The following is a 15,302-nucleotide window of genomic DNA, read 5'->3' on the forward strand; positions in this document are numbered from 1 at the left end:
CATACCTCCATGCTTTTAATCTTGATTTTCACGCTGCTGCCTCCTCTTGAAAGCCCTCTCTGCCTCCTTCCTGGTCTTCTTGATAATAAATACCAGTTAGTTTTAAGGACTTGTGTGATTGTCATTGCAAAAAATTAATATCACATTACTCTTCCCCTATCAAAATTTAATTTTCTGTTTGCCTCATTCATTCTGGACTGCAAGGTTAAAACCAGAAAAGAGGAATTAATAGAACTGATGGACTAGAAATTGTTTCTGTCCTGGTTCTGTTGAGAGAAGTACCGTTGTAGATAGATTGCTGTCCGTATTCAATAGAGTGAAATAACTTTGCTGTGGATTTTAAATAAAGGGAACAGCAAGTCCCCTTTATCCCTAATAACTTCAAACTTAGAGAAAAATTGCAAATATAGAACAAAGAATTCACATACCCTTTACCTAGACTCACCAATTACTAACATTTGTCACATTTGCTTTATAATTATCTACCTCCTGTCTCTCCCTTTCTTCCTGTCTTTCTTTGTCTCCCTGTGCACTCTCCCCCACACCCACACACAATTTTTGTTCTGAAGTATTTGAGAATATGTTATAGACATCATGCCTCTTTCCCCCCTAAATTCTTATATTTCCTAAGAACAAGAACATCATACAAAACACTGTACAATTATAAAAATAGAGTTAACATTGATAATGTCTGTAGTCCATATGCAAGTTTCACTAATTGTGCCAATACTTCCATGTAAAGATTTTTTTTTTTTCCATTCCAGGATTATCCATTACATTTGTCATACCTCTCTAATCTTTAGTCTAGAACAGTTTTGCAACCTTTCTTTGTCTTTCATACTTGGATTTTTTTTTAAGTGAGACCTTTTATGTGTAGAATGTCTTCCACTGTGGTTTACCTGAATCACTTATTACTACCAATGATTGTAAGATGATGATTTTCTAACTCCTCCATTCCTTATGTATTTACTAATTGCATTGTACTATACAGAAGAGTTGTCCCTTCTCCCATGTTTGTTTATATCGGTATAGACTCATGGTTTTTTACATTATTCAGTGTTATTGTCCTTTACTATTATTGTTCTTTTTGATGCTTAAATTGTCCCAGATTTGGCCCATGTGAGCTCCTTTGAATTCTGTGTTCTTTTGATATATCTGCATCCTTTTCTGAGCATATCTTTATTTTCTGGCACAAGATGATGTTCTAGGCTCAGCTTATATTGTTGACAAATCATCTGTCTAGCTTTTCTTAATCCTGATAAGGTAATGTATATACAGACTGTTAGTGTTCCTACTATTATGGTATTTGAGAATGAGTTAATTATTTTCTAATAATCTGATTTGCCTCTAGCTCCAAAATTCTGATTCTGATTTCAGAAGGCCCACTAACTCTCTTCCTTTTGTTTTTATAGGTAACTGTGGAGCTTGTTATACATAACAAGGATTTCACTTGTGTGAATACTAAATTACGTAACAGCACCCAACATGGCCCACTTTGTACTCTTACAAGTCCAGATCAGACATTATCAGAACCTGATCAACATGTTACCTGTACTAAAAATCCAGAGAACCTAAATCAAATTCACGAAGAAGTTGCAAAGAAAGTACAGAATTTGATACTCTCCAACCCAAAGTCACCAAGCCCTGTTGTGCCAAATCCTTCAACCTTCATGGCTGTGCCAGCCTCTCACAATTTAGCAAATCAGACAGATGGGTCAACAAAAGAGAGTGCTTTGCTGTTGCATGTGCTGTTGATGGTGGTCGATGGGAAAGATTTCATTACTGGAGAATCTGACAAACCTCCGCCATGCAATGTTTATTTAAATTGCAAACTTTTCAGCACAGAGGAAGTCACCAGATCTATCATCGCATGGGGCACAACACAACCAGTCTTCAACTTTTCTCAGGTAACTTTGTACATATCTTAACCTTCTATATCTATTAGGGCTATATGGAGGTGGGAGACAAGTATGTTTCCCAAATCATAATTCCATTATAAAGGAAACCTAGAATGTTCAGACTGGGAGAGACCTTTGTAATTAGCTGGTGTGCAGATCCATTCCCACTATGGGATGGGAAGAGGAAAAGACACTATCAACATTTTAAAACTTTTTGTGTCTTCATTTTCTTCTGTCTCAATTGTTGTGGTTTCCCACTGTTTCTTTTGCCTGAGTTCTGAATTCTATTCCTTTATCCTTCCTCTAGAACTAAACTTTCCCCTTTCTTTTCTGTATCTCCAAGCTTTTTGTTTTTTTAATTTTTTCTCTAATTTATTCCTCTACTTGTTTTAATACTTATCTGGCTTGATTTCTCTGTAGAATTTGATGCTGTTGCTTAAATTGTTTCCTGTTTTGGGGAGCCTAGGCAGCTCAGTTGGTTAAATGTCTGACTCTTGATTTTTGCTCAGTTCATTATCTCACAGTTTATGAGGTTGAGCCCTATATTGGGCTCTATGGTGACAGTGCAGAGCCTGCTTGGGACTCTCTCTCTCCACCCGCCTCTCTCTGTCCTTGCCCAGCTTATGTTCTCTTCTCTTGCTCTGTCAAAATAAACAAACTTTAAAAAAAAAAAAAATAGTTTCCTTTCTTGATTTTTGTAACTCCACTCTCTTATTTTCTTCCTGAATCAACAACAGCTCTTTTTTGGTCTTTGGGACAGCAGGAAAACTAGGAAACGAGTGGTGGCCCCAGCACTCCTTTCTCCCTTTCTTTTACCTTTAATTACTGGTACTCCTCTGCATTACTTTTATTCTTGGCACTGTTCCAAACCAACCCGCTTTTCCCATGGTCACTCCTTCCACTCCCATAGCTTCATCTATTATTTTTATGAAGATAACTTCCAAATCTATACTTCCATGTAGGCCAGACATTCCCTCAGGTTTCTGATCTCTCTGTGTAACTGCTGGTCATCATCCCCAAATGTCTCAAAAGCACTTTACACTTGGCACCTAATGCACGGCCTGGCATATCACAGGTATTCAGTAAAGGTATGTAAATGAAAGAAGGAATTCAAATGTGTCTGAATCTGAATTTATTATTCCTTCCAAATCTGTTCCTCCTCCTCCTATCTGCCCTAATTCATATTGTAATCTACTCAGAAACCCGAGCAGAACCTGAAAGGTATCCTTGATTCTTTATTACATGTTCACCAAATCCAATAGATGCTGCAAACTTCATTCTCCAGACGAAATCCTCTCACTCAACCCGACTGCTACTGCTTTCATTCAGGCCCTCTTTCTCATTCCAAATAGCCTTCAGTCTAGTCTGTTTCTGGTCTCTCTATGTCCATTCCTTTTTGTACCAATAGGAATGATCTTTGTAAAATATTAACCTGAGTATTTTATTCCCCTGGTTTAGACTTTTCAGTAATTCCCCATAGCCTTCAGAGTAGATAAGATGTTTAGTTTGGACTATAAGCCCATTTAACAACTGCCTGACTGTACTTCTCCAGTCTCTACTCCTGTCACTCTTCCCTTCACACTAGATAGTCCAGCTATGCTCAGCTACTTGCAGTTTCCTAAAGTTCTTTTTCCCTACCTCTGTGTCTTTTCGTGTGCTTTTCCTCTGCCTTACATTTCCTTCTCACCCTTCATGACTCCTATTAGGTAGAACTTTTTAGACGTTAACTTTATTCTGCTTATCCCTAAGAATTTAGTGTTACTTTCTGCCAGCAGCTTTCTCTGAAATCTCTCCTTTGTAGGTTAGGTCGCTATGTTTTAGTTTTTTTAGTTTCACAGAACAGAAATGTGCTCAGGTACCTTATGTAATTGGAGTTTCTTAGATGGATACAAAAGTAGGTCTGCTCAGGATCTCTGCTCTTCTGGTGTCTTCCTGTCATCTTGCCTTACCTAATTTCTGATTTCACCCTTTTTCCTTTCATGTTCTATTGATTTCATCATGGGGCTTATCTCTTCTCTGCTGATGCAGTTATACTGCAGCTTAGGTCACTTCAAATTGGTGGGCCCTTCATTCTGCCATTAAGGAAACAGACTCGCTCTTGGCTGCAGATCTCTGCTTCTCTTCGTGACTTTTCTTTCTCTTTCATCTACCAGCTGGCTGGCCAGTTCTCAAATAATTTTACATTGGAAATCCAAATGAACAGTTGACTTGTTATTTACCATGACAGAAGATTGGGCAGAGCTTTTTGCATTAGGCCATTGCATCCAACCAGTGGGCTGGCTGCCCTTTGATTAGGTGCTCAACCCTTGTCTAGTCAGTAGCCATCTTTCTTTCAGAAACATCTGTCTTTCCGCAGGGATTTACAAATAGGTCATTTTGCCTTAGAAAGGCTTGGATGAGGCAGGCAGGCGCAGTCATTGATATGTCTGTGTCCTCAAAGCCCCATCTATATGACCTTTGTCATCAGAGAACTATTACCATTTTGTATTTGGCCTTAATTGGTCTCTTACACCAGACTAGCTTCTCTTGAGAATACAGAGTGGGTTTTATTTTAATGTCTTCAGTTCCTAGCACTGTGCATCGCTTTCAGTTAGTACTTGTTGAATAAAAGTATAAATTGATCCTTTTTCTCAGGTGTTGGTTTTTGTGTTGTTTTTTTTTGATTGTTCCTCTCCCCAGGTGATTCCTGTCTCTCTGTCTTCCAAATACCTGGAAAGGCTGAAGAACAATGTGATGGTAATTGAAACTTGGAACAAGGTGCAGAGCCCAGGACAGGACAAGTTGCTCGGGCTGGTGAAACTCCCCCTCCATCAGTTTTACGTGTCATTCAAGTAAATAGGATCTTTTGGAGTATTCTTTACTTTACATCTTTAACTTTGTTTGGACTGAAGAGGAATTCTTTGGGTTTGCAAACATGACTAGCCCAATAATACCTTGGAGGACTTTTCTCAGTGTCACCACAGTGGCTGCTCTTTCTATGTTAAAACAGTTCACAGATACTGCTTACCATGTTTCAGGCCCTATGCTAAGAACCTTTCATACATCAAGTCATTTAATCCTCACAACAGTTTTCTAAGGCAGGTAACTTTTATTTCCCCTATTTTACAGATGAGTTAACAGAGGCACAGAGGATTTAAATAACTTGTTATATTTATTGTAAGTAGTAGAACCAGGCTTAGAACCCAGAGAGTTCTACTGCTTCACCAAGAAGTTCTACTACCAAAGGTTATCACCTCACAAAATTAATGGTTTATCTCTGTCACAAAAACATGATGATTATTCCCATCAGCTATCTGCATGATTTCTCTACTGAGTATTGTCTTTTGGACCTACAGATTTGATCACTGTACCTCACTTATCACTCAGTAGGGTATTGATTTATCTGGAGGTTATTTCTGTCCTCACTACAGACTGTTAATTTTTTGTTTTGGTTCAAGGCACTGATTTTTAATTATTTTAGCACTGACTTCTTTCCTAAGAGCTTTCTCATGGTGCTGTGTTTTAAATGTTGTGTTTTACATTTTACAGAGAACACTTTAGTGTGCACTGTTTCATGTGAGCCTTCCTATAACCCAGGAAGTATTATCATTATCCCCTTTTTACAAATGAGGAAGCTTGTCCTTTGACTTGAAAAAATCAACCTCTCTGGCTTTATTTTCATCATCTGTAAAATGAGGGTGATGATAGACCCCTGTCTCCCTTGTGGCACAATTGTGATAATCCAGTGAGAAAATAAATGGGTAAGCCTTCTGTGAACAGTGAAATACTTATGATGGTAGCACTGGAGAGCATGGTCAGGCTAAGGAGTGCTACTGGAATCATGCCACTGTCAGCTGTAGGCTTTGGCTTTTTCCCCTTTTTTTGCTTGTGATATTAGTGTAGTCTGGTATTTCCCTTCCCTTCTCATTTCATTAGACCCCATTCTTCGCTGACAGAGCATAAAATAATCATAGCTACCAGGTACTTAGCACTTATTGTGTACTAAGTATTGTAGTTGGTATTTTATATTTGTTTCCTCGACTTAGTCCTAACTGCCCTTTGAGGAAGTTTTATTACCTACATTTTACAGAAGACGAAACAGACTTAGAAATGTTAAGTTGATTACTTAGAGTCATCCAACAATTAAGTGGAGAGCTAAGATTTAGCATGGTCTGATGAGCATTTGGACTTTTTTAATCTGTTAATAGTGGATAATATCAACCTTGGCAGTGTTAGAAGGATTATAGATGGAAGATGTTATTGGTAATATTATCCAAGTCTTATCTGCCAGACACCAAAGTCCATACTTTTTCAAGTTGAACACACTGTAAAATAATGCAATTCAATAAGCTTGTACTGGGATAGTTCTCAGTCCCAGATGCTGGGCTTGGGGTCATGATGATAACAGAGATAAATCAGACACATCCCCTGCTTTCAGATTGCTACGTTAGAACTTATCTGCCTGGGAATTTTTATTTGATGAGTTACGGTAGAATGATGTTTTTTCAGACCACTATTACTTTTCTAGCTGTAGACCCATTTTTAACAAACTGAGAAAATAAGCCAAGTAGGAAATGCAGCAGCAACACTGAGACATGATTGATGGTTATTATTTGCTCATTCATACTTTCTCTTCCTCTAGAGATCCCAAAATTTCTCGCCTGCTGCTTGATGCTCAGTACCCAGTTGTTGCTGTTGACAGCTACATGCCTGTGATTGATGTGTTCTCAGGCCACCAAAATGGGAGTCTTCGCGTCTTTTTAGCCATGGGTTCTTCAGATCAGATAATGGCACTACAAAGATTAAAGAATGAAGAAGGAACACTTCCACCCTTCAGCCCTAGGCCAGCCCATTTTCTGGACCAGCCGTCTATAGCAGCTGTTACTATGGTAGTCACTAACCACTTGATTATTTATAAAAACCATAATCTCATTTTAAGGTATACAACATGATGTTTTGATATATGTAACACTATGAAATGGTTACCATAATGAAGCCAATTAACGTTATCAGTCACTTCACCTTGTTACCTTTTGGTGTGTGTGGTGAGCGCACGAGATCTATTGTTTTGCCAAATTTTAAGTTCCATAATCTCATTTTATCTTGCATGTTTTAGTGAAACCATTGCCCCAGATCATTATTTCATTAGTGAAAAGAAACATATTTGCACCCTAATACTTGCTGTAGATTAAAGGAATTATTTATTTTTTATGATTTAAATGTATATCTGTGTTCCTCTGAGCTTTTTGAATCTATGAAGAAACTCTAATTGGACAGCCACCTCTTAATCCTCTAATTCACTAACGGTTAATTAATTGCCTTTTAAAAAATTGGGGTGAATGTAAAACTGCATTTAAAAAGTCTTAATTAAAAAAAAGATAATCAGGGGTGCCTGGGTGGCTCAGTCGGTTGAGCATCCGACTTCGGTTCAGGTCATGATCTCACAGCTCGTGAGTTCAAGCCCCGCATCGGGCTCTGTACTGACAGCTCGGAGCCTTGGAGCCTGCTTCAGATTCTGTGTCTCCCTCTCTCTCTGCCCCTAACCTGCTCGCATTCTGTCTCTGTCTCTCTCAAAAATAAATGAACATTAAAAAAAAAATTTTTTTTGAGATAATCAAGGGGGGAAAAATGGGGGCAGAAGGTTGAGAATGATTCCAAATGTAAGCCAGCAAATCTTACTCTGTTTCTCAGCCAAATCCAGTTGGAAAGTTGTAGTGAAGTTCCTTGCTTTTCTACCAGTAAATTCTTTTTTTTTTTTTTTTTTTAATTTTTTTTTTCAACGTTTTTTATTTATTTTTGGGATAGAGAGAGACAGAGCATGAACGGGGGAGGGGCAGAGAGAGAGGGAGACACAGAATCGGAAACAGGCTCCATGCTCCGAGCCATCAGCCCAGAGCCTGATGCGGGGCTCGAACTCACGGACTGCGAGATCGTGACCTGGCTGAAGTCGGACGCTTAACCGACTGCGCCACCCAGGCGCCCCTCTACCAGTAAATTCTTAAAAATAATTTGTACAGTGTTGGACAATTGAGAAAGCACATTGATACACTTTTTCATGTTTATTTCCCTAACACTACATGAGGTGAGTCATTGTCATTCTCTTTTTAAGTGATGAAACAGAATCAAAGAGGTTATGTTACTTGTCCAGGGTCACATAGCTAAGAATGAGAAAATCACTGTTCAGACACAGGCCTTCTGACTCAAAGTCCAGTCTTCATTCTACTGTGTCATGTCCTACTGTTATCTTACCTTTGGTGTCTTTACTAGCAAAGCCAAATCTCAGTTTCCACATGATTTAAGTATGTTATATTTTCTAATCTGAATGACAAATGTGATGTCTATGACAGAGAAAGAACTATTAGGAAAATGTCTATGAGTAGGTTATTGTTTATTTGTATGTTATGAACTCCAAACTTTTCTTTACTGTTTCTATTAGATACTAGTGTCTACCAATAGATAATAGTAGCTTTTTAAATTTGACAATGACATAAAAGCACAAACACAGAAAACTTATCTATAATATTCCTAAGTCTATTTTAGGTATTATATATGGCCCTCACTTTGCAGTGTAGACTCAGTTTTCATTAAATTCCATACCAAAAGTTAGAAAATGTTACTCATTATGAGCATAAAAGAACTCTCTGAAAGATTAGATATCTATAAATAAATAGTTTTTCTTCCTATACTCATGTCCCTCATCCATTTCAGCATCTACAGAACTGAATTATTACTGTAATACTGTATGGCCAAGTTAAGTAGCTGCTGAGATTGTTTTTCTTTTCTAGGGAATCAAAATGAAAGTTTTCTGTTTCCCTGAGGAAGGTTTTGGAGCAGATACTGCTGATAAATAAAGCAAAGACCTTATGCAATCTGTTCCAGATTCATGGGATTAATGGTTAGAATGTTAAACACATATACATCATACAATTTTATCTGAATCCTGAATCCCCCCTTTGAATATTCCCAGTTATCAGTTGTCTAGTGTCTGTCGAGGCTGTATAGAGTAGAAGTAAAGAGCCTTGGCTCTCGAGTCAGACTACCTGAGTTCAAACCCTTATTCCACTGTTGTTAGCTATACATATTAAATTAACTACTACAAGTCAAAGGCTTAGTACAGTGCCTGGCTATAGTAAGTAAAAAAAACATTAAATTGTTATCAGTAGTAGTTACTTTCAGTAATGGTATATTCACGACCTCCTTGACTAGTCCTTACCATTAATGAGTAGTCTTGGTGTTATTCCAACCTTCATTAAAAATAGTAAGTAAATTAATACCTGTTTGCTTCACATATGTATTTTTTATACAAGAAGATATTCTTAATGTGTCCTATTCTTAATGTACTAAGAATCAGGAGCTGATTGAATTTTATCAAATACCTTGTTAGCATTTATTGAGATAGTCATGTTTCTTTCCTTTATTCTATTTAATGCACTGAAACATTTATGGATTTCCTAATATTGACCTAGGCTCACAGTCTAGAGTAAATCCAGCTGGATCTGATTACAGTGAGCAGTTGTGAGACTTATACACAATGAGAATTAAGTATCTGTTTTAGTATCAGCTAATTATGACTGTTTCTTCATCTATACTCAGATTTTGTAGAGAAGCAGGAATATTCTAAGAATATTTTTTTCTTTAAAGCTCACCAGTATCTCTGTTTCATTTAATAGGCAGAGGACCAAAGAAATGGATTGATGGAGCATCACTTTGAGCTCCACGTAGAGAGCGTTAAAGGGCTAGCCCCTCTTCAGGCAACAGTCTGGGGAGAAGCAGATTGTTATGTCCAGTACTACTTTCCAGTTCAAGACTCTCAATCCAGTGTGCTAAAAGGACCTGAGTTCCTTGAAAACGGTAGGTTTAGGAGGTTAGGGTTTCTCATTCTTGTATGGTTCTTTAATTGGCTATACTTAGGATTTTTTTTTTTTTTTTCCTGAGTGAATTTTGAGTTCCTAAATGTTTCGAGTCTTACCTGGGTAGTACAGAAGATGGGCTAAGTTTTAATTTTTCCTTTCTTATGTTGTTTTTTGTAGCTTTTTATTTTGATATGATTTCAAATTTACAGAAAAGTTAACAAAAATAGTACAAAGAACTTCTATATACCCTTTACCTAGATCCCACCCATTATTTATATTTTGCCTGGTCACTCTTATCATCCATACATATACAATTGATTCTCATTATTCAAGGTAGTTACATTCTACATAACATAACAGCGTGAAACACTGAATTAGGGAATACTGAACCATTGCTCTTAGGAGAAATATGTACATATATATCTCACATAGATCATAGTTGTAAATCCTAAAACAACTTATCCTAGTAGATTCTATTTTCTTTATTTTACAAAAGAGAGAAGTGTTAAGTGACTGAGGCTGCCCCAGTAACAATAACGTGGTTGGCATTCAGACCCCATCCAACTGGCCCCAGAGCCAGATATTCTTGCACTACACTACACTACACTACCCCCTACCATTTCCATTGTCTCATCATCTCTAAGAGCTAAAACAAGAAAGCAGAGTGTCCCCTTGTTCTAGCTCAGTTGAGAATGATCAAGTCAGGTGGCTCAGATTTTTTTGGCATTCTGAGTATGTCCACATATAACTGCAAAAGCACTGCCAGTATTGATTTTAGGGTTCAAATAAGGAACTTGTATCCAGAATATATAAAGAACTCTTACAAATAATAATAAAAAGACAATCTAATTAAAAAATATTTAGAAAATCTAAATAGACGTTTCTCTTAAGATATATAAATGGCGCCAATAAGCACATGAAAAGATACTCAGCATCATTAGTCATTTAGGGAATGAAAACCAAAACCACCACAGAATACCACTTCTTTTCACCAAGATGGCAATAATTTTTAAGCAAAAACAAAAACAAAAATCAAACTAACAAGTGTTGGCAAGGATGTGGAGAAATGGCAACCCTTAGACATTGTCCAGCAATGAAGGGATCTCTTTCTTCTATATTATCATGGGGCCCTTGGGGGACCATAGCTACTATGGAAATAGACCTTGATAAAAGTAACATAGAAGATACAGGTTCTGGTATCAGGTGCATGATCTACTAACTCTAAGACCTTTGGATTCACTATGTAACTTCAATATGTCCTATCCTGTCTGTTAAGTAGGAATAATAATAGTTGCTTTGTTTTTCTCACAGGAGTTTTGTAAGGATAAAATTGAAATTGAATATTAGCATACTGTCTTGCTACAGATAAAGCACTAAATGTGTTGGATTATTCTGAATTGCTTTTCTTTTCCAAAGGAATCTCTTTGAAGCCTTTCAGATCTGCAACCACACTCTGTGTTCCAGATCCCATCTTTAATAGTGAGCACCATCACTCTCTCCTGTTGCCAGCTGAAGTTCCAGTGCAAAGGCTTCTGCTGAGTGTCTTCTCTGCACAGGGGCCCATGCCTGGAGGTGGAGTCCAGTTTGAAATCTGGTGCAGGTATAATGTGAAACCAGTTTTGTGCCTAGAAAGGAAGTGCACAATCATAGAGCATCCTTCCCTTGACATCGTAGTTTGAATTATAAGGAAGCTTAGCTTGAATTATAAGGAAGCTAAGCAATCCTTTCTACCCTATTTTATATTACCTGGTTTATTAGTGACTCTTCTCCAGATTTTACTTAAATCTGCTACATTATTAGGCTCTTGAGAGCAGTTGTATCTCATGCTTCTAACCACTTGTTACATTTGGAAGTGAAGTTCTATCAGTTTTACCTCCTACTGCTCTTAAATATTTAGTCACTTGTTTTCTTATTACTGCCCTATTTAATTCAGGCCCTCATCATATCATGCCTAATTTACTGATAGCCTCCTTACTGGTCTCCCCGCCTCTAAACTCATTTCTTATAATCTGGTCTTCCCACCACCAAAAGAGTAGTCTTTGTAAAATTTAAATCCATTCATGTAACAGACTTGACGTGAATACACAGGCTCATCCTCTTTTGCATCCCTGCGCCCAAGAAGTGACAAAGAGAGTATAGATTCAAAATAAGAAACAGCATCAACAGAACTAGGGCAGAGTACCATATACTTGCCAGAAACTTTTCCTAAAAACAGTCAGGTGAATTTAAGTTTCATTTAAAACTGATACAAGAATGGAATGTTTTGGAACTAGAGGGTATTATGCTAAACGAAATTAGAGAAAGACAAATAGCATATGACTTCACTCATATGAGGACTTTAAGACACAAAACAGATGAACATAAGGGAAGGGAAGCAAAAATAATATAAAAACAGGGAGGGTGACAAAACATAAAAGACTTAAAAAAATTTTTTTTTTAATGTTTTATTTATTTTTGAGAGAGAAGGAGAGACAGAACATGAGCAGGGAAGGGACAGAGAGAGAGGGAGTCACAGAATCTGAAGCAGGCTCCAGGCTTTGAGCTGTCAGCACGGATCCTGACGCGGGGCTGGAACCCACAAACTGTGAGATCATGACCTGAGCTGAAATCGGACGCCTAACTGACTGAGCCATCCAGGCGCCCCCATAAGAGACTCTTAAATATGGAGAACAGACAGAGGGTTACTGGAGGGGTTGTTGGAGGAGGGGATGGGCTAAATGGGTAAGGGGCATTAAGGAATCTACTCCTGAAATCACTGTTGCACTATATGCTAACTAACTTGGATGTAAATTTAAAAAATAAATTAAAAAAAAAAAAGAGTGGAATGTTTTGACAAGAGATGGAAGTACAGTAGATACTAATGGATGCTTTAAATTTGAGGGACTTAGGCCTGAAGCCATAGAAGAGATTGGTACTGCTCCATTTGGAACCACTTTCACTGGCACCAGGGTGTATGTTCGTAAAAGTGGCTACTCCCAGCAGTCTAAGTCAGATGCAGATATCCAAACAGAAAGCTTGTGGGAAGCTGGCCTTTGTTCTGAACATAGAGTATAATTTATGAAGCACTTCCTCCACATGATGGGCAATAAATCCAGTCAGATTGGACCACAGCTGTATACCACAAATACAGAGCAATCAGGCTCCAAAGATAACTCGATACCGAAAGCTGATCTCTTGGGCAAATTGAATAATTTATCCACCTAATTCTTCCAACAACAGCTTGTGCTTGTGTGGCTTACAGATACTATTATCCTAACGTGAGAGACCAGATGGTTGCCAGAGGAACCTTGCCATTATCGAGGATCTGTGCCATGGTAACCATGCAGCACCATGAGGATGTGGGAATACAGACCTTTAATCTCCCTTTAACTCCCAGGCTTGAGAACAGGAAGGAACTGAGGAACCAGTCATCAGGTAATTGAAGACTGGTTTGCCCTTCCCTTTTGAAGTCAGTACATGTAAATATCCCTTTTCTCTATAAGTAGTGACTATTCATATTGTGTGAGACCCTTTTAAGAATCTGATGAAAACCATGATCTACCTTCTCTTAGAAAAATGAATATATAAGTGTATTGTATGCAAATTTTGCCTATAGTTTAAAAAATTCACATTTGCAGGGACTCTATTGTTTGTCTCATTTCACCTTTAACTTCAGCAAGCATTTAAGAAGCCTCACAGCATAAATCCTAAGTGTTGTGTAGGCGTATTCAGAGAATTAGTATTCCAAGGCAACATGAGCAGATGTGGGATTGGTGGAATACAGTTAGCATGAACTGGGAATTCACTGTAAGGATGGAAGAGGTTAGGATTTAAAGTTGGAAAAGATTAATTAGAATTTAGACTTCTGAATTACATCCTAATTGCTTCATTAGGATGACCTGCCCTCCAAGTATGTCATCAGATAACTAGAATTAGCCTTCTAAATCAAGTTACTATGTTTGCTGGAGAGTATTCCACAACAGGAGGTTTTTATCTTGCCATGGTTAAGATTGAGTTGTTCCTCCTGTCACTGATCAGCTTGTTCTGTTGTTTCTTTTTTTTTTAACATATTTTATTTATTTTTATATTATTAGTATTTTTAATTTTTTAAATGCTTTATTTATTTTGAGAGAGAGAGAGAGACAGAGTGTGAGTGGTGGAGGGGCAGAGAGAGAGGGAGACACAGAATCCGCAGCAGGCTCCAGCCTCTGAGCTGTCAGCACAGAGCCCGACATGGGGCTTAAACCCACAAATTGTGAGATTATGACCTGAGCCAAAGTTAGATGCTCCACCAACTTAGCCACCCAGGCTCCCCTTTTATTATTATTTTTTTTAATGTTTATTTTTTAGAGAGAGAGAGAGCACACATGCATGCACAAGTGAGGGAGGGGCAGAAAGAGAGGGAGAGAGAGAGTCCAAGGCAGGCTCCACGCTCCCAGCATGGAGACCCACACAGAGCTCAAACTCACAAACCATGAGATCATGACCTGAACCAAAATCAGATGCTTAACCGACTGAGCCACCCAGGCACCCCTGTTCTCTTGTAAAGCTTTCTCTGAAATGTACGAAGGTAGAATTTTTGTAAAAGGATGGCATGTAAAGGATGTTTCAGGTGGTGGTGGTACAAAGGTGATAGAAGTGTAAGTGTGGAAAAGTTTAAAAACGAAGAAAGGCTGGAGTCCATCTCAATTCTATAAGGATAACTGGAAGTTTAAAAAATCTGGAATTAAGTTCTGCCTCTGATAGTTGTGTGATCTTGACAAGCAGTTCAGTCTCTGAGCCATAGTTTCTTGGATGTGAAATGAAAATAGTAACTTTTGTTCTACCTTTATTAATCTTAAAGTATAATAATATAAAATGATTCTGGCTATGGACATATTATCTCACTGCTCATGCCCCTTATTGTTCATTAGGATTGTAGGCAATCCTAATGATTGTCTACCAAACCCCAAGTCTGACCAGGACTTGGGGTTTGGTAGAAGAGACACTGTGCCAACTAACTTTTCTTTTTTCCTTTTGTCCTCAATCTTAAGGTTTACTGGATGTGGGCCTAAAATACAGGCGTACTCCAAGAACAGCAGAGGGAGTTCTTGCTGCCCGAGCTGTCTCTATTTCAGTTGAGATAATCAGAGCCTGTGGTCTGCAAGCAGCAGCCAAGTAAGTCCACCTCACGTTTTTTCATTGCAGTCCACATAGTATATGATGCTCATATATGTAAAACTTCATTTGTACGATTTCCAGTTCAGTAAGCACTTTATTTTTTTCTTTCTCTCTTAAGAAAGCATGTAAGAGTAAAAATGAGTAAATCACTTGCAAACTTTACTGTTATTAGCAACTTAGGTCCTTGACTTTGGTCAACAATCTTGGAGCACCTGGCTGCCTCAATTAGAAGAGCATGTGACTCTTGATCTTGGGGTCATGACTTGGAGCCCCACGTTGGGTGTGGAGATGACTTAAAAATAAAATCTTAAAAAAATTAAAAAATTTTAAAAATTAAAAAATAAATAAAAACCACAAACTTATCCTCTACCCGACTTGATCACTTATTTGTGGTCATATCCTACACCCTTAAACCAGGCCAGGGCCAATGATT

General features: G+C 38.0%; 1 protein-coding gene across 3 annotated transcripts in view; it reads left to right on the forward strand.

Moving 5' to 3' along the window:
- The window catches only part of C2CD3 (C2 domain containing 3 centriole elongation regulator), a 144,612-nt gene that overhangs the window by 54,421 nt on the left and 74,889 nt on the right, over positions 1-15,302 (forward strand). For all 3 annotated transcript variants that reach the window (XM_042906813.1, XM_042906814.1, XM_042906815.1), the window contains 7 exons: positions 1,413-1,907; positions 4,578-4,729; positions 6,520-6,766; positions 9,548-9,728; positions 11,147-11,330; positions 12,972-13,144; positions 14,743-14,866. In XM_042906813.1, coding sequence (XP_042762747.1) covers positions 1,413-1,907; positions 4,578-4,729; positions 6,520-6,766; positions 9,548-9,728; positions 11,147-11,330; positions 12,972-13,144; positions 14,743-14,866 — 1,556 coding nt within the window. The remainder of the gene's footprint in view (positions 1-1,412; positions 1,908-4,577; positions 4,730-6,519; positions 6,767-9,547; positions 9,729-11,146; positions 11,331-12,971; positions 13,145-14,742; positions 14,867-15,302) is intronic.

Source organism: Panthera leo, chromosome D1 (assembly GCF_018350215.1).
Source record: "Panthera leo isolate Ple1 chromosome D1, P.leo_Ple1_pat1.1, whole genome shotgun sequence".
In the NCBI taxonomy this organism is placed as follows: domain Eukaryota; kingdom Metazoa; phylum Chordata; class Mammalia; order Carnivora; family Felidae; genus Panthera; species Panthera leo.